The 18,183-nt window shown below is 42.3% G+C and overlaps 2 protein-coding genes and 1 long non-coding RNA gene across 6 annotated transcripts; 1 reads left to right on the top strand and 2 right to left on the bottom strand.

Moving 5' to 3' along the window:
* Positions 1 to 1,306: 1,306 nt before the first annotated feature.
* On the bottom strand, positions 1,307 to 3,548 carry nudt2 (nudix (nucleoside diphosphate linked moiety X)-type motif 2). Of its 4 annotated transcripts, none has more exons than XM_063210938.1 (3): positions 3,432 to 3,548; positions 2,903 to 3,023; positions 1,307 to 2,742 (listed from the first exon to the last, which is right to left on the bottom strand). In XM_063210938.1, the coding sequence occupies exons 2-3, from the start codon at positions 3,018 to 3,020 to the stop codon at positions 2,420 to 2,422; spliced, it is 441 nt and encodes a 146-aa protein (XP_063067008.1). In that variant the 5' UTR covers positions 3,021 to 3,023; positions 3,432 to 3,548; the 3' UTR covers positions 1,307 to 2,419. The 4 variants fall into 4 exon arrangements, with proteins under 4 accessions (XP_063067008.1, XP_063067010.1, XP_063067009.1 ...); XM_063210940.1 differs by having other exon boundaries at positions 3,410 to 3,543; XM_063210939.1 differs by having other exon boundaries at positions 3,426 to 3,543.
* Positions 3,549 to 7,481: 3,933 nt separating this feature from the next.
* Positions 7,482 to 11,074, top strand: rfesd (Rieske (Fe-S) domain containing). The gene is made up of 4 exons (XM_063211426.1): positions 7,482 to 7,594; positions 7,995 to 8,156; positions 8,863 to 8,897; positions 9,767 to 11,074. Exons 2-4 carry the CDS (start codon positions 8,000 to 8,002, stop codon positions 10,088 to 10,090), a joined length of 516 nt encoding a protein of 171 aa, XP_063067496.1. The 5' UTR covers positions 7,482 to 7,594; positions 7,995 to 7,999; the 3' UTR covers positions 10,091 to 11,074.
* A 2,753-nt stretch (positions 11,075 to 13,827) lies between these two features.
* Positions 13,828 to 15,041, bottom strand: LOC134459093 (uncharacterized). The gene is made up of 3 exons (XR_010036764.1): positions 14,986 to 15,041; positions 14,754 to 14,815; positions 13,828 to 13,907 (listed from the first exon to the last, which is right to left on the bottom strand). It is a non-coding gene; the product is annotated as an uncharacterized LOC134459093 (long non-coding RNA).
* Between the last annotated feature and the right edge of the window lie 3,142 nt (positions 15,042 to 18,183).

The raw sequence follows: 18,183 nt of genomic DNA, 5'->3' as shown, positions 1-18,183 counted from the left end.
TCACAGGTGCTGCAATCTTTTACTCTGAAAAAGAATAAAATACACACATGCACACACATTTGCTCTGACAACATGCAAGCACATTGGCTACTTGAATGCAAGAGACTCAAAGACTTCCAAGTGCCACCCAGTGCTTCGAGATGACTCGTCTCTTTTGATACCCTTGTCACATTGCCAGGGCTGAGACCGCGACATCAGTCGTCCGGGCGTGTTGCAAGCTACACCCACAGTAGCCTCAGAGGACATGACCAGAGGAGAGATGCACTCTGTGGTCAAGGGGGAAGTCCCCTCTTAGCTCCCCTCAGCTGACTTGACTTGTTTTCTTTTGGTTTTTTTATGGTTTTTGTTTTCTATCAATTTTGTGATGAAAGCTGATGAGTTTTTTCTCCCCCTGCCGCTTTGGGTCACATACCTCTTCCCGTCAACATGAAAAAAATGGACATATTAAGGTATTTGGCGGTGAGATGTTGGACTCCACAAATCCGTAACCCTTTGGAGTGTGGCATGTGTGCTGAGCTGATTTTGATTGTAGCCTGTTTTGTTATTTTAAAGGTCTAGCCACCTGTAGTATGTTGTTGATGGTGTGCGACAAGACCATGGGGAAGTGTACTTGTATTTGGGCCGGGGTGGTCATGTGATTTTGTTTCCTGTTGGATTGTTTTAACGTGATGCCCTCTTTACAACTTGGCAAAAATACCTTGGAGAGCACCGGATCGTGCAAAGCGTCATCCCCGCTCGCCCTGCTTACCAGCTGTAACTTGGCACAAATACGAAAAAGAAAAAAAAATGAAATCATAGGACACGGCCGAGTTTTTTTGTCATGAGTTTGTCTGCTATAACTGACCTCACGATTGGTTCTGAAGAGAGACTGTCACATGGTCAACAAAGCAGGAGATGATTTGGGTTGTGGCAGAATGCTGAGCCTTCTTTACGCCCGGAGTAGAAGAAGAGACTTCTGATGCAGCATTCTGGGGAAAGGAGCCTCTCCCTCCAGCCTTACAAACTTAAAAAGCCCATGTGAAAAATAACACATTAAGACGTGTTGTGGGAAAAAAGTGGTCTCCATATTTTTGTTTTGTTTTGAGGATTCTCTTTTTTTGTCTTTTGTGTGTAAGAGTTGTTGATGAAGTCCTCTCCTCTCCTAATTGACCCGAGGACCTGTCTCCACGTTACTGAAGATGAATTCAGGAGCGATACGTCTTTGGACTCCGAAAAAAGCTGTCGTCACAGGAAGAGAATAACTGAATGAACAGAGTGAATGTGTACCTTGTTTGTCTTCAATTTCCTTTCATATTTCTTTCTATTCTATAGTCTTGTGGGAGATGTAAAAAGGACAATACTAAAAGAAAAAAACACTTCAAAGGATGCAAATCACATCTGCAAAAAAAAAAAAAAGGTTTTGTCCAAAACGAAAATACAGATAAGCATTGGACCGCTGCAGTTTCCCCCGGGATGCCTATGGTTACACGAGTTTTTGGGTTGTGTGTGTAAGATGTGCCCTGTAGGCAATGGCACATCCAGACTGCTTGTTAGATCACTGATAATGTTCTTTTTTTCTGTTTACGTGTGTATGTACTGGGATTGCACCCCAAAATCTGCGATTAAATCTTAAGGCCACACACTGAGGATGTATGTTTGTCATGTTAAAGACTAGACTGGTCTACACAGGATAATCGCAGCTGTCTCTACAAGTGGCTACCTTGTCCTTGGGGAATTCTCCATCTTCTGTAACATGCGAAAGGTAGTAGTACTAGGCACTACTAATAATGTAGTGATTATAGTGTAATAACATGGACACAATAGTGCACACAGAAACTAGGGATAGCAATCAGAAAAGCATTCTTGAAGTCTTGTCTATGATTGTTTTATGATTACTTCAAGTAATCTATCCATCCCATTTTTATATTTTAAGCCTCAGTGTATTAATTAATATTGATGACATCTAACCAGGAATATAATTGGCAAATATGTCACTCATTGCTATATGTTTGGAACCAACAAAGGAATGATGACCATAATTTTAACGAAACAGCCGAACAGAATTTATTCTTTCTGATCAGAAACCATCAGAATGTTGACCTTGCATTCTGAATGTAATGCTCAGTGCACCGAGACAATAAAAAGAGAAGACAAGCCTTGCTCTGATCAGCCTCAAAGGCCCGTTTATGAAGCCACAGTGTCTTGTCTGCCTTGCATGATGTGCCGATGCATTCTTATGATTTATCAAGGAAATACAAAATATTCAGTGGATAGTATTGTGGTTTTACTGTACTTCAAGGCATGGTTAACAACACTGTCCATAAGACCCATATCTGACACGTCTTCCACTCAACCCAAGCCTTTGGTGGTTAGGCCTACAATTGAACTTTTCTGTCTTCATGGTTAAGTGGGTACAATCGGCATTTTCTGTCTTTCCTGTTCAGTTCTTCTTCTCCCCAGGCTCCAGGTAGCTCTGTGCCTCTCTCAGGGTCTCCTGGAGGTCCTTGTAGCCTGCCAGTTTGCATGCCTCGTCCAGCTGTGCCCAGCGATAGTCCTGGTGCTCCTCAGACAGAGTCACAGCCATTGAGGGGTCCCGCAGCTCGGCCAGCCAGTAGAGCACCATCTTGTCCTTCCCTCGCACTTGGTACCGCAGCTCCTTCAGAAAGTCCTTCACAATGCTCAGGTGTTCTTCACCAAGTCCTGCTTCTTCACGTGTCTCTCTGAGGGCGGTGGTAAGGTCATCTTCACCAGGGTCCACATGGCCTGTTCAAACAACATCATTGTTCATAATATGTTACCTGCACTTTGCAAAAGGTGTTGTGTGATTGGAGTAAACTTGTCTTAATTAAATGCTATAAAAGTGAATTTGGCTGATGAATCAGACAGGAAACATTATGGTTTAATAATTAAGGCATTCTTTCACCTTTGGGCGGGGTCCAATGGTGCTCCCCATAGGATGTCTGTAGAAGTAGATATTCTATGTTTTGTGGAGATTGAGCCAGACGGCGAAAGATGATGAAACCACACGCTCGCAGCGCCATCAGCTGGTTAAAATAAAAAAGACACCCAGTCCTTCTCAGTCATTGACAGTATACAAGCTTTGATACAAGTCTGTTTAGCATTTTTCTAAGTGGAGAAGGAACAAGCCAATAGAGCAGCGCATACACCCCTGCGCTTCACACTGGAACACCGAGGCACATTTATCGGGCTATAACAATTTTTGTGCACGAAGTATGAACTAGCCTGTAGCTGTCAACAGTAGAAAATTGGAAGCTACTAAGAGCTCAATCTCTGGCTCAACCTCTTTTTCTAATGCAAGTTCTAAAGCAAGTTGCTTCCGAGTAGAATGAATTTGACACTGGCTCGGTGAGCTGCATTAAATCTTCTGAATCATGGTTTGAAAAAATGTCAGCTATTTTGTGGATATTACATTTTTGTACACTCACACCAACCTCGGCAGCTTCACCTGCGTGCAGCAGATTTCCGTTCTGGTTTCGTAGGTCTTTCACCAATCGTCGCGCTGGAAATGCGCATGCTGCGCACAACCCATGCTCACAACAACAAGCTCATTCCCATCATAGGTTGGAAAGGGGGGTCCACGCGCACCCCCCGGCTTTTTTTACGCCACCTGATTTTTTTGTATCTTTAGAGTGTCTACTTCCAGAATCTGCCAGGTGCCAAGCTGAAATAATGTCCCATGGCCTTCATTTTTAACCATTTAATGCACCTGACAGGAACCAAAAAGATTGAAGCAATGACAGAGAATAGGTCATAACTTTTGAAGTAAACTACATACAGAGACAAATTAACAAATTTTCCCATACAATATTGACCTGAGGAATGAATTCAAGTTGTTGTTTTTGACTTTTGACAACATTTAAACAGCATATTTGCTCAGAAACAGCAATAAAATGACCCAAAATATGTAGACACTCAACTATCTTTTCATTCTTTTGAGATTTGTTGTCTCTTTTTCACCACCTGCTCTTCCTTTATCATTTGCAGTGTAAATGTGAGTATTATATCGCGTATTAAGCTGAAATTATGACCCCCAGTCTCCATTTTTGACCCTTTAATGCGCCTGACTGAAACCCGACAGACTGAAACAATGATACAAAATGGGTCATAACTTTTGAAGTAAACTACATACAGAGACAAATTAACACATTTTCCCATATAATATTGACCTGAGGAATGCTATTAAGTAGTTGTCTTTGACATTTCAGAACATTTAAACAGCATTTTTGGTCATAATCTGCAATAAAATGGCCTAAAATATGTAGACACTCAAGTATCTTTTCATTCTTTCGAATTTTATTGTCTTTTGTCCACCACCGGCTCCTCCTTTATCATTTGCAGTGTACATGTGACTATTATATTGGGTTTAGGCTGAAATAAGGACCCACAGTCTCCATTTTTAACCCTTTAATGTGCCTGACTGGAACAGATTGAAACAATGATACAGAATGGGTCATAACTTTTGAATTAAACTATATACAGAGAAAAATTAACACATTTTGATATACAATACTAAGCTGAAGAATGAAATTAAGTTGTTGATTTGACATTTGACAACATTTAAACTTATAATACTTTATAAAAGACATAGTGTGGGTTGACTTTTGAAGTAAGCCACAAAGAGAAGAACAGCTAACCCATTTTCCAACCAAGAAATGCAATGAAGCACTTGTGAAGGACTGTCATCAACGTTTAAACCGTGTTCCTAGACAAAAATAGCATTAAAATACCCAAAATGTGTAGAAAATAAGCAGTCTTTTTTCATTCTTTCAAGTTTTATTGGGTGCTTCTCATTGCTCATTTAAAGTATACATTTGATTATGTTATTGAGTTTCAGATTGAAACAGTATCTCATTTTCAAAATATATCTTCCACTTAATAACCAACTAGCACCATCATCATTCAGAGGTTCAAGAAACAAAGGAGGCTTCTTTAAGACTTATTAGCAAAACCTTCAAAAATGTGAGGTAAAGGCACATCCCAAAAAGCAATTGCCGTGGGTGCAGGACATAAAAGAACACAAATGAAAAAAGGAAAGACTATCCGCACACTACAGAAGCTCCCTTGTCATCATTTAACGTCTCGACCTGTAAGGTCTTCGTCAGGTGTCTCCCGACAAGGGAGCATCTGTGGTGTGCGTATATTCTTTCCTTTTTCTTATTGCAAAAGCTCCACATGTAATTTGTAACATGAAGATGTGTCTTTCATCTTTTTCTGCAGACATAGACGGTTCGGCTTGTTATGCCAAATGTACTGGACAGAGAAACATGCCAGTGTAAAACAGTCATGGCTGACAAACTTTACATATCTGGTCACTTGGATCAAGATAGTGCATTATTCAGGTAGTCATGCACCTACAAAACACTAGTGTGTGGATGGGTTGCTTGCTGCTGTGATCCTCCAAAATAGAATGACAGTTTACTTTCTATAGATTTTAGGGCAGTTTTTGTCCAGAAGCGCATTTAAAAGTTGATAAAAGGCCAAAAATTGTTCATTGCATTCCTTGGGTCAGTATTGTATGGGAAAATGGGTTACCTTTTCTCTGTACTGTGGTTTACTTCAAAAGTTAACCTCCATTGAAAGAAATAAAGTGAAAGCCCATTGGGAAACTCCAACTCCCATTGTCATTGTGACACAGCACTCCACAGCACACAAGTGAACACTGCACACAATGAAATTGCATTTATGCCTCACCTGTGCAAGAGGGCAGCCCTCAGCGGCGCCCCTGGGGAGCAGTGCGGCGGGACGGCACCATGCTCAGGGTACCTCAGTCATAGAGGAGGATGGGAGGGAGCACTGGTTGATTACCCCCACCAACCTGGCTGGTCAGGAGTTGAACCGGCAACCTTTGGGATACAAGTCTGACGCTCTAACTGCTTACCCATGACTGCCCAAATTACCCATGACTGCCCAATGAATTGTATCATTGTTGCAATCTGTTGGTTCCATTCAGGTCCATTGAAGGGTTACAAATGAACCCTGTGGGTCATTATTCCAGCTTAATACTCTTAATACACTTTTTAATGTAAATTATGAATGAAGAGCAGGTGTTGAAAAATAAATATAACCCAAAGAATGAAAAGATAGGCCTACTTGAATTGCCATTTCATTGCCAATTATGACCAAAAATGCAGTTTAAATGTTGTCAAATATCAAAGACAAGAACTTAATATCATTCATTGGGTCAACATTGTATGGAAAAATGTGTTAATATCTCTGTATGATGTTTACATTCAAAGTTATGACCCATTCTGTATCATTGTTTCAATCTGCCGGTTTCCAGTCAGGCGCATTAAAAGGTTAAAAATGGAGACTGTGGGTCATTATTTCAGCCTAAAACCCGATATAATAGACAGATTTACACTGCAAATGATAAAGGAATAGCGGGTGGTGAAAAAGAGACAACAAAACTCAAAAGAATGAAAAGATAGTTGAGTGTCTACATATTTTGGGTCATTTTATTGCTGTTTCTGAGCAAATATGCTGTTTAAATGTTGTCAAAAGTCAAAAACAACAACTTAAATTCATTCCTCAGGTCAATATTGTATGGGGAAATGTGTTAATTTGTCTCTGTATGTAGTTTACTTCAAAAGTTATGACCTATTCTCTGTCATTGCTTCAATCTGTTGGGTTCCTGTCAGGTGCATTAAATGGTTAAAAATGAAGGCCATGGGACATTATTTCAACTTGACACCTGGCAGATTCTGGAATTAGACACTCTAAAGATACAAAAAAATCAGGTGGCGTAAAAAAAAAAGCTGGGGTTTGCGCGTGGACCCCCCTTTCCAACCCTACTATCACCTCCAGCCCTGTCATCTCAGTAAAGGCACAGATTCTCAAGAAGTGGGCTGTGGTTGAAGCCCACACGCACTCATACATTTGCATGTTTTTTACATGCTATTTTTCTTTTTTCTTTTAATCACGTAAACTAAAGATAGCTCGCCTATAGGCCATGAATTAACGCATAGAACTTTTTGCGCAAAATCATATGTGATTTAATAATGTGAATATTGTAGTATGCATTGCATAGGCCTGTAATACCATTCATTTGTTTCCTGAATTTATTTAATTTGGTGGTTTAATCTACGCTATGCACACTGTCTTTTCTCACTGGAAAAAATGACAACATATCTTCATGTCGCAATTAAGTTCGCAAGACATTTAATTGTGCTCAAAAGGTTTTAATTAGCCTAATGATTTGTTGACGGTCTGCAAATAAAGGAAGTTAATTTTTAGCATTATGCCTACTACATCAGATTAGGGCAACATGGTGTGTGTGTGTGTGTGTGTGTGTGTGTGTGTGTGTGTGTGTGTGTGTGTGTGTGTGTGTGTGTGTGTGTGTGTGTGTGTGTGTGTGTGTGTGTGTGTGTGTGTGTGTGTGTGTGTGTTCTTAACCAAAGTGTCTGGCCTTCTGGCAGGAACGTTGCCCAACCCTGGGCATGCCCTGCACATAGGCCTACCCAACTTATTGGGCGCATAGATAAGACCGTGTGACGTTTCTTTGCGGTTAAGTGCGCAGATAGAAACCGTTCTACTCAAATAGACTACATCTTTTTGCAGCATTTTTGTAACTTGCCGGCTTGTGTCCGGCGTTAAGGTAAGTGGACACATTTGCTAAATTCATTTTGGAAGACGTGATGTACGCGCTCGTGGGCTTGCCACAGCAGTTTGTATTAGCCTAATTTTAAATTTTAAAATTTCCAATAAACTGGATATTTTGGTAGCCAGCCAACATCGCTGCTAGTTTGCCTCGTGTGATATCGTGGTTGTGTTACAGTGGCATATAATGTGAATTGATAATATAATGTGGATTGTGTGTCGTAGGCCTATGCCTATAATTTCCCCCTGGATTTCATTCACAAATGATACGCCTGACATTAAAGACTCACATTAAAGACCTGACTGACTTTAAGTGCACTGCATACACGAGGAATGAGTTATTTGATAGTTTTTTTTACTTCCATTAATCTATATTATAATGGTTTGTTTCATTGCAGCTATCATGTCCGCGGGAGACAGTACATCTGCGCAGAGACACTTCGTGGGAAAGCGGGAGGATCTCGTAAAGGCAAAGCGTTTGGCCATGACAGTGGAGGGCAGAGAGATCCTCATAATACACCACTTGGACAGTTTCTATGCACTGGATCTCCACTGCTACCGTGAGTTGACTGCTACAGCAAGCCACAAGATGGCGACAAAGTGACAAAAATGTGAACTGTAGCCTACATACCGCGCTTCATGCGTAATTGACCCCATTCATTTTCCCGGACTGGCTAATAGTTAAATAAGTCAAATAGGCTGATGGAATCATAAATTAATTAATTCTTTCATACTCTCTCTCTCTCTCTCTCTCTCTCTCTCTCTCTCTCTCTCTCTCTCTCTCTCTCTCTCTCTCACACACACACACACACACACACACACACACACACACACACACACACACACACACACACACACACACACACACACACACACACAAATGGGCGGAGAATAAAAAAAACGTGCAGATGTAGGCTCAAGTGTATGAGCTTATGTTCAGCTTCCAGCCCATATGTATAGTCCAGCTTGAAAGTGAATATTCAGGCTATAGCCTACAGTCCTGTTCACCTGTGTCTGAAAACAACGTGGTGTGTGTGTGTGTGTGTGTGTGTGTGTGTGTGTGTGTGTGTGTGTGTGTGTGTGTGTGTGTGTGTGTGTGTGTGTGTGTGTGTGTGTGTGTGTGTGTGTGTTTGTGTTTGTGGGGGGTGTAGGTATTAGAGATCCCCCACTGTAGAGTCCCTCACGTGGAGCCAGAGATGAAAAGACAGCTGCTTGCCTCGGGCTACTACTAGATACCGTGTAGTGATAACAGCCTCTCTCTTGCAGATGCGGGAAGCCCACTGGAGCACGGAGACATTGAGGTACGTAAACGGCAGTGTGTCACCTCCTGTATTCCCAAAGCACCTGTCAAGGTCTGACCGCACCACACACATAATACCTTGCAGCATCTCTCTGATGCCATGCTGACATGGCGCCTGTGCCACAGATAAGGAAACTAGCTTACAGGCATGGGCTGCGCTATCAGGGGGTCTCTCTTAACCGATAAGGCTGGCTGCCTCTGTAGATCAACTGTACTGGCTACTGCTGTTGACCCCTATTGACAGATAACACTGAATGCATGCATAGCATAACTTTTGAAGACTCACTCCACATGAATTATGTTATGCTTTGTAAGTGTGTCTACTTAATTTGCTTTATGCTTTAGATTTTGTGATTAGAGTTAATATTTGGTCAGTGAACACCTGGCTTGAATACAGATATGAATGAATTAATCAATCAATCAACGAATCAATTATTGATTGAATGAACGAACGAATGAATTAAATATGTATTGCTTCGAAGGGAATTTGTCCTGAGTTTAGGAGCCACAGCACAAACACCTGGACATACAGACAATTACAACAGGATACAAAGACAAGTGTAAATGCCAATTTAGATTGAGATAAAATACTGGCAATAAAGGCAAAACGATTTGAATCCTCCATTTGTTTTAAAATAAGTTAGCCTGTACCTGAGTCCTGATACATTACATACTATTTATGTAATGTATGTAATAATATATATGTAATATATGTTTTATTACAAAAGTGCACTTCATGCTCAATCCAAAGACATGACATCTGTCTGCACAAGATGAGTTGCAAGTTGCAGGTTGCATGTCACTCGCATTAACTGTCTTAATTGGAGTAGTAACAGGCGCTCTCCTCTGTCACTGCCGTCCACTCCACAGGAGATTGACAAGAAGCTGTGCATCATCTGCCCCAAGCACAAGTACAAGATCACGCTGGCCAAGGGGGAGGGTCTGTACAGGGCCGCCAACCCCAACGTCAAGCCGCGCGTCTACAAGTGGTACTCCAAGGGACTCAAGCAGAGGACGCATCAGGTGACCGAAGAGGACGGGGACGTGTTTGTGACGCTGTCCTGCATGTCTCTCTTCCTGGAGTCCGACTACTTCTACACGGAGCAGGGCAAGAAGGACAGAGAGGAACTGGCGAATAGCTCAACAACTGACTCAAAAGACCAGGATTTCGTTGAGGAGGAGGATGAAGGCTAACAGTGCACTCCACATTGGCAACTGAAGGTCCTTCAAAGAACCTTGTCATTTTTTTTGTTCAACAACTTTTCCACATCAATGATACACGGTTCCTACATACAGCATCACTTGTAGAGATGTGGGACTGGAAAATAGGATTTTTACTTACACATAGAGGCCCGCTTCAAGTAATCTCATTTCATTATGTTGTACTGTTGCATATATGGGCTTGTCATTCTATACAGTGTTGCCTCTCTAAATGAAACTCAGGCTGACATTTCCCTTTTTTCTTGAAAGGCTTACAAGTGCTTTATTACAATAAAATAAATTAAAATAAACAGTATTACCGAATGACTGATTCAGTCTGCTTGTTGGTCAAGGCAGACTTGAGAAATGTACAAAATTTGAGTTTTACCACTTGTTTACTCAGAGAGCAAAAGTAAAAAAAATAAATAAAAAAAACTCACAAGAGATTTAAGAATCGTAAAAATAAACAGTCTCCGTAAACACTACTGTATATACTGAGCGCTTCAGCAAAGACTCCTCGTCTCCTACTGATTTATGCCTTGTATTTTCTCACGTTAGGACCAAATGTGAAGAAAACAACAACAAATAAGCAGTGCTGAAGGCCCTGAATTAATGAAGTGGCTAAAAAGGGATTTCTTTAGAAGCTGACTGGGACCACCCTACAAGCTTGATCGTATATACATTCCCTCATGTAGGCAGCCCCATTGCAGGCTCTTAGGAACCGTCTAATGAAATGTTAAAAGACACTGGCAATCTCCTGGGTCCGTGTGATTATTAACAGTGCACATATTTGTCTGACATATTTCCCATAGCTGGCCACTGTGTCCAATTATCTCAGCCGAGTGTGCCTGCCAGCGAGAGGGGCTTTCCATTTTCTGCTGATGTCAACAGAAATAGTCAGTGGCTGCCGATACGGCTGCATTTCCCCCTTCGCCATGCGCATAATAGCGTCACGCTTACAGTAACCACTGGACGCAATACAAGCAGTTTACCATGAGTGTGACACAAGTTCAATAAACAAAAAGGGGGGTGGGGTGGGGGCGGCAGAGAGCGTGAGCAAGCTGGTTAAAACATAACATCGATTTGCGTCAGTGGTTAAGTAGGCTTATGATTAGGCATTGCACACCACAGGACAGACAGCAGACTGTCAAAGGGGACGTTGTTGTTGACATTTTATTTGACAGCACACTTGAAGCGCTCTGCTCTCTTTTCCCAGGATGGACCGGATGGAGGCTGAGAGCTCATGTCATTGCCTGTCACCTGCTTAGGGGGGGTTGGTGAGGGCAAGCTCCAACCCCCCCCCTTCTGTCCCCTTCACGTCCGGCTGCACAGTACATATTGCAGTGCTATTTCAACACTTAGAGAAATGAATGTTACGCTCATGGTGTTGGTAGCATTCTCTTAAGGTGATGATACACTTGGGAAGTTTCTGAGCAACATTTTTGGGCAACCTTACCATAAGATTTTATTTGTGCATTTTATCACTACAACACTTTAATCGGGACAAATTGGATCAGATGTAAAACACATTTCCTTAGTCGTTTCAATGGAAAATCAGCAACCAATCATGTCATTGCCCAGCAACGTTGCCCAAAACGTCGTCCTGTGTATCATCACCTGAAGTGTCGAATTATCACCGCGATGTGTTACTGTGTGCCTCTCCGGCTCTCCTGTGCGCCATGGCGTCCCTCACCGCCACGCTCGGGTTGGAGGGCCAGAGGCTGGCCGGGTTGGTCAACGCCACAGGTCTTGGTGGCGGCGTCAGCTCGCTGGTCCTGGGCAGGGCACGTCTGGTCCGTCGCCTCTCGTGCTGCATTACAGAAAGACCTATTAGTCAGAATAACACCTCTCCACCTTGGCCACAGCATGGAAGGCCACAGTTGACACTCTCCATGAGGGTAGTTTATGGTGTGGCTTGGTTTGTTTAGTGGAGACATGTCCATGCCGCTTTTGAGATTTTAAATTATCCTCATCACTTTTACACAAAACATAATGCAAATAAAGGATCATGGGACAATTAGCCAAATTAATAGTATAGTATGTATGTACCTAGACTACCAACCACACAACGACAAACCAAACTCACACTCCTGACTCACTCGGATAAAGTATGAATGTATATACTGTAGTATTGACCCCCACCCCAGCCCGTTCACCACCATCCTGTCATTATGCTTTCTGTGGTCCCCCTTTACTCAGTGCAGGGCTTTAAGGCTTTTGTTGGCATAACAGACTGATTAGGTTTTAAGCCAGCACAAGATTGTGTAGAGCTGCAATGCTGCTCATTATTACCACAGGGATTCCCCGTCTCCCCTCTCCTCCCTTACTAAGGAGAGGTGACCCATCACTGTCTCTGCCTGCATTAGGGGGATGCCGTACACAGTAGGGACACACTGAGCTGCTGAGGCTAGCACCTCATCATTAACCGACATGAGTAAGGCGTACACGTGAGGTTATTGAAATCCCTGGCTTTGTCATGCCACAAAGCAAAACCCAAAGTAAAACACACTGTTGGTCATAGCAGGATCATTGCTTAAACCGATGCATGTAGCATGTAATGTAGCATCTGTTTAACCAATACCGTCTGTCTGTGACTTGACAATTTACCTTACACCTAAATGTCATATAGGCCGAGGATATCAAGCTGCCACATTCATCCAAGTCCTGAAGTGAAGTGTGTTCCGTTTGTGAAAATGCTTGTTTAGAATTTCCTGCCCATGCCATACAAAACTGATCAATGATCATACTTTTCAGTTGGTGCCTCTGTCTATAACTTATAATGCACAAATCATCTTGGACAGAGCCCACCAGGGCCGGATTAACGCACAGGCTAGATAGGGCTGCAGCCTACGGCCCCCCACCTGCCAGGGGGGCCCCTTATTGACCAAAAGTGAAAATTTCAGAATTGTGATAGGATGCAATATTTGGACAATGTAGCCTATCTGTTGTGTTCAGTACAGTTGGTAAACATGTTATACTCAATTCCTAACTCGTAATTATGACACTGTCTATGCTAATTTGTCACAAAATCTGCCTTCTGAGGGGGCCCACAGCAACCTGTAGCCTAGGGGCCCCAGGCCATCTTAATCCGGCCCTGGAGCCCACTGATACAATACGGAAGCTGTGTATTTGTGTGGGGGGGGATATGCTGCAGATGAGAAGTTTCGTTAAAATGATGGTCAAATCAGTCTTTTCTCTCTCTTTTTTTTGTGGTCTTTTTCGACCTCACTTTGATACGACAGTGTGAGAGGTGGACAGGAAGCGAATTGGGAGAGAGATGGGGAGGAGTCTGCAAAGGACCCGGGCTGGGAATCGAACCCGGGTCAGCTATATGGCAGGCGAGTGCCCAACCGGTTGGCCATGGCAGGGCCCAAATCAGTCTTTTCTCACATGAATGTCAACGTTAGGAGGAGGATTTATACTCATGAGGGCAACAACTGGAAAGACATGTGTACCTCCTCCATTAGGTGAGCCATTGATAGTGATACATTATCAGGGCACTGAGAGGGATAAGCAAGCTGTTCCATTAATGGACAGAGCCCTGCCTGCCTTGCCGTAGTGACCACATGATGCTGTCCAGTGCACCTGAATAATTGACGCACCTCGAAGGCCAAGCTTGCAAGTGGAGGGTTTCAGCATGTTAGGGCCAGGGTTCCCTGGCCTTGACCTATACATTATGGGGGTGCAAGTCAAACCACCCCCCAGAATTCAGAATGTCAGAATTTAGTCACCTGCAATGGGTCGTAGTCTCCCATAAGTTTCCCTTTGATTTCATCAAAAAAGTCCAGGATAGTCCATTGTAACATCTGGGCTGTGAATGAAGTTATCAAGATCAAGTCAGAGAGATCAAAATGACAATTCCATACGATTATTATTTAAGGCACCACAAGTAAGCAAAATGCTCAGTTAGGCTAACAGCCTTTCTCTGCTTTTTATACACATTGAATACCATCATCATGAGTCAGAGAACCAATAAACGTGATTTCAAGACATGGTTGTGGTTGTGGTTCATATCTGTAACAACAGGGGTCCCCAAACTAAGGCCCGGGGGCCAGATGTGGCCCGCCAGGCCCCTTTGACCGGCCCTTCACCTCTCTGCATCTCACCATTTGAACTGGCCCAAAGGAGCAATTCTAACAGAAATAATATTTTATTTTGTTTATCAACAGACCTTCCTACAGTTTAATTTTCACTAACTTAGTGTGAATCACCAGAAGTTTCTTGTCTTGATAGTTTCTCATCTCACTGTAATATAAACAGGCCTACCATTTCTATTGTATCACTCCTAAACTGTCAATCACCATATTTTTCTAACCTTTCCTTGCTATTTTTACATGGTTTTGGAAATTAAAAGGAATACCTGTGATATTTCAAATTGAAAAAACATGTCATGTAATGGCGATTGCCGTGCTATAAATTATGGCTACAGATTGATCCCGGCCCCTGATCACAGTCAGGAACGATAATGTGGCCCCCAGAGAAAAAAGTTTGGGGACCCCTGTGTTACAAAATATAGCCTGTGTGTTTGGCCTGGCCGATCTACATCAAAAACGTAAATTAATCAAATTATCAAACGCTGTGACAGTTCTGGTAATTCTAGACCCGGAGTGGACTTAGGCTATTCACAAGACGAGTAGCCATCATTTGCATAGCTTACCTCTGTAAGAGAAAGTCTTGAAAAGACGGCTGCAGAACCAGCCCAGCGGCCGCATGGCGGACCTGTCATTTTGGAAAGGAAAACACAATCGCCAGAGTTGGATAATCTCTTTCACCGCTCGTAACCAAACATGATATACTATTGTAAAATGTATTTTTGGCATTTTTTTGTAGATTTGTGAGGACAGCAGTGGCATACAAAGAAATGAATAATTATTTCAAAGGAAATCTACCTGCCCGGTGTTGTGGGGTCGGAGGCCGCGCGATCTGACAAACTGGGACAATGCTAGGCCATAATAATGACGTATAATAAATTACTCATGATGTCATAGCAGGCGATGACTTTGCATGCCAGATATTAATATTACATTAGGCTATAACATTACCTAAACAGTTGAGGGGGAAAACCACCCGGAGATCAGAAAACAGGTGTTTATAGTTGTGTTGTGTAGAATTTATCACACGTGTGTAGGGTAGGATGATAGCCTAGTGTAAAAAACGTGACAGCGTGTATTTTTCTGTTGAAGAGGATAATTAACTGGGATGTGTGTAGCCCAGCCTAATGTTTTCGGCTCGGCATGCAGGACGCCGAAAGTTCAGTGGGCCGAGAATGTGTAGGGGGCATATAAATGTGCGCTCGTGCATGAACGAGTCCATCTTGCTGAGGCCTACGTGACCTGCAGTAACCTGGCTGCAAAAGGCTGAAATTGTCGTCATGGCTCATTTGCCCAAAGTTTTGCTGAACAGAAATAAATAGTACAAAAGACAAACGGTGTGGAATAGAGAAAATCATCAAATGCAGGCCTATGACCAAAAAAAAACCCAAAAACTAAAATGGACTAACTGAATCTGTGCAAGGTCACACAAAGGATTTTTGTATTGGGCCTATTTAAAATCCACACTACAGACACTAACTTGCGTATTTACTTGCTTGTTTGTGAGTGTGTTATTATTATTATTATTATTATTATTATTATTATTATTATTATTATTATTATTATTATTATTATTATTATTATTATTATACACAATGCCAAGGGCATAGGGCTAAAAATCCTAAAGTATTCAGTATTGAAAACTTTCAAATCCTGATTTGAAAGATAATATTTCATACCAATCAACACAGAAATACCCTATGTCTTAAGAACTAGAATAGCAGACCTACAAACCCCAAAGGAAATTAAGATAATCTTTGTTTTATTTTCTTGTTTACGGCAAATCAATGCATACATTAAATGCACATGTCTTCTGTTGATAAAAATGTGCATTCCACATAGCCTTTGAAACGGCAAGACTGTATGAATAGAACATAAATGTGGTTTCAGGTAGGCCTATTACTTTTATGTTTTACACCAAGGGCCTGGAGTACAGCGGTCTGACACGCTCATTCTCTGCTTGAAAACGATGTTGGTTTGTATACTCAATACACAGAGCCTAAGAAGAACAAATTGCCCTGACAAACAAACCTGGAAAAGCTGACACGAACAAGAAAAGGGAGACCCAAATAAAAGAGAAAATTCCAACTTGTTTAACATCTTTTGTCTGTTAGACAGCCGTTTTTGAAGCCTTCCGACCTGCATTGTAATTTTTTTTTTTTTTTTACCTTGTTAGCTGAAATTGCTCTCAGAGCATGAGTCGCTGGATCCTGCCAGTTACATAATCACTGGCCCATATTTCACTACAAAGTCTGTCTGGATATGTATGCTCATTCCTATTCAGTCATCACATTCTGTCTCTATCTGAGTCTGTCTGTCGGTAAGTTTGTCTGTCTGTCTCTCTGTCTGCCTCACTCACTTAGCTTGCTGTCTGCCGTATAGCTTCCAAACCCTCCATAGTGAGGGCTAATTGGGGAGAACTGAGCTCCAGTCCAAACTCATGATAACAAAATCTGGCCACTCACTCACATCATCTCCACTCCAGCACAGATGATGAGAGCTGAGGCCATCTCCAGGGCAGCTTGTTTCACCGCGGACCCCATTACACCAGCCATGCCTGTCCCTGAAACGCTGGGCTTCCTACTTTAGAACACTATATCCTATGGCTTGACAGGCAAGGGGCTTCCTTGATGGAGGAGGAAACTCACTGGTTTGGACCAGTGCAAAGGCTTTCTGAAGGTAAGGGCTGCATAGTGCGAATGTACTGATGCGTCCCCCACCACTTTGCACAGTGCTGCACAGTACCAGTCAGAGCAGCTTTGCTGTAATCCCATCCACTGAGATGTGGTACAAGAAAGAGATGGCTGATGGCGGTGCTGAGGGGTGAGTGAGTGCGGGCGGGAGCCAAGTGAGTGAGTGAATAAGGCCAAAGAAAATGGTGGACGGAGATACATTGTGAAAGACAAAGCGACTGTGTCGGCAGTGGGATCTGGTTTTAGTTAGTCAGTGTCTCTCTCTCTCCTCTGGCATTGCTCCATTCCTCTTGGGCCTTGAATGACAATCGGGATGTTTAAGCCCAGATAAAGGTTGGCACTTTTCAACAAGATGAATGGAAGTGTTTTAAACTGTGTCGCAGTGGCACAGCTGAGACACTAAAATGGACGTAAACTACGAGATTCAACAAAATGACTAAATGACTGCTGGGCAGACAGCTGTTAACAGATTGCACATGGTGCACCTGAAACTTGGACTTCAACAATTTTTTTGTTCCACTAACTGAAAGCCATCTTTTAAATGTGCTGCAATTGACTGGAATCTGCCATAACTTCATCATAATCAACATAATTGAACATTTTACAGAAGTCTGCTTCTATATGACTTTTTTACCCAGCCTAATGGCCACACTCTAGAAGCCAAAACCTATAATTTTTCAACATATATAATCTTCTCCCATCTTGTGCCAAGTATTCACTTTAGACCAGAGACAGCAGAGTTGTGAGGGTCATGACAGAACAATTTGAGGAGAAATGCAACCCCAGAAGCTCCACCAGCCACCCAGCCTCAAGTGACTATATATTTCTTCCCCTCGTAGAGCTTTTACTGTGATATAGTGGGATGGTTGGTATACCACATAAGAGGACCCTGGTGGACATAGACAATAAACAGTGTGATGATATTGTCAAGAAAAGACAAGACGTTGATACTGACCCCTGATGTACACCGATATCAATTAGGAAAGGTTTCAAGTCTGTGTCAAATCTTGACATTGAGGAAGAGCCGAGCTTTAAGAGGCCAGTGACCATGTCAGAGCCATGACATAAATCACAGCATGACACCTGGGGAAAGATTAATCATCCTCCACCAAGTGCACCAGCACCACTGTATAATACTGTCCAGTCACACTCAATGTAATGTGGATAGATAAGACCCTTCTTTTTTCTTTTGTTTTGATCTGATAAAAAGGTTGACCTAGGCCTATTAATTTTTAATAGCCAATATCAGTTTAGGCTTAACCAAGCTATTGAATCAGTCAGACATGGAGGGCTGTGGAGGCAT

This window comes from Engraulis encrasicolus, chromosome 11 (genome assembly GCF_034702125.1).
Source record: "Engraulis encrasicolus isolate BLACKSEA-1 chromosome 11, IST_EnEncr_1.0, whole genome shotgun sequence".
In the NCBI taxonomy this organism is placed as follows: Eukaryota; Metazoa; Chordata; class Actinopteri; order Clupeiformes; family Engraulidae; genus Engraulis; species Engraulis encrasicolus.
Note: the sequence above shows the minus strand (reverse complement) of the source record. Positions and strands in the feature narration are given on the sequence as shown.

Bases quoted from the DNA above. Each gene is read 5' to 3' on its own strand.
- nudt2 (XM_063210938.1), bottom strand. From the start codon at position 3,020: ATGGCGCTGCGAGCGTGTGGTTTCATCATCTTTCGCCGTCTGGCTCAA. The intron at 2,743-2,902 runs GTGAAAGAATGC...TTGTTTGAACAG, and splicing joins CCATTGGACCCCGCCCAAAG to GCCATGTGGACCCTGGTGAA.
- rfesd (XM_063211426.1), top strand. From the start codon at position 8,000: ATGTCCGCGGGAGACAGTACATCTGCGCAGAGACACTTCGTGGGAAAG. The intron at 8,157-8,862 runs GTGAGTTGACTG...TCTCTCTTGCAG, and splicing joins ACTGGATCTCCACTGCTACC to ATGCGGGAAGCCCACTGGAG. The intron at 8,898-9,766 runs GTACGTAAACGG...TCCACTCCACAG, and splicing joins TGGAGCACGGAGACATTGAG to GAGATTGACAAGAAGCTGTG.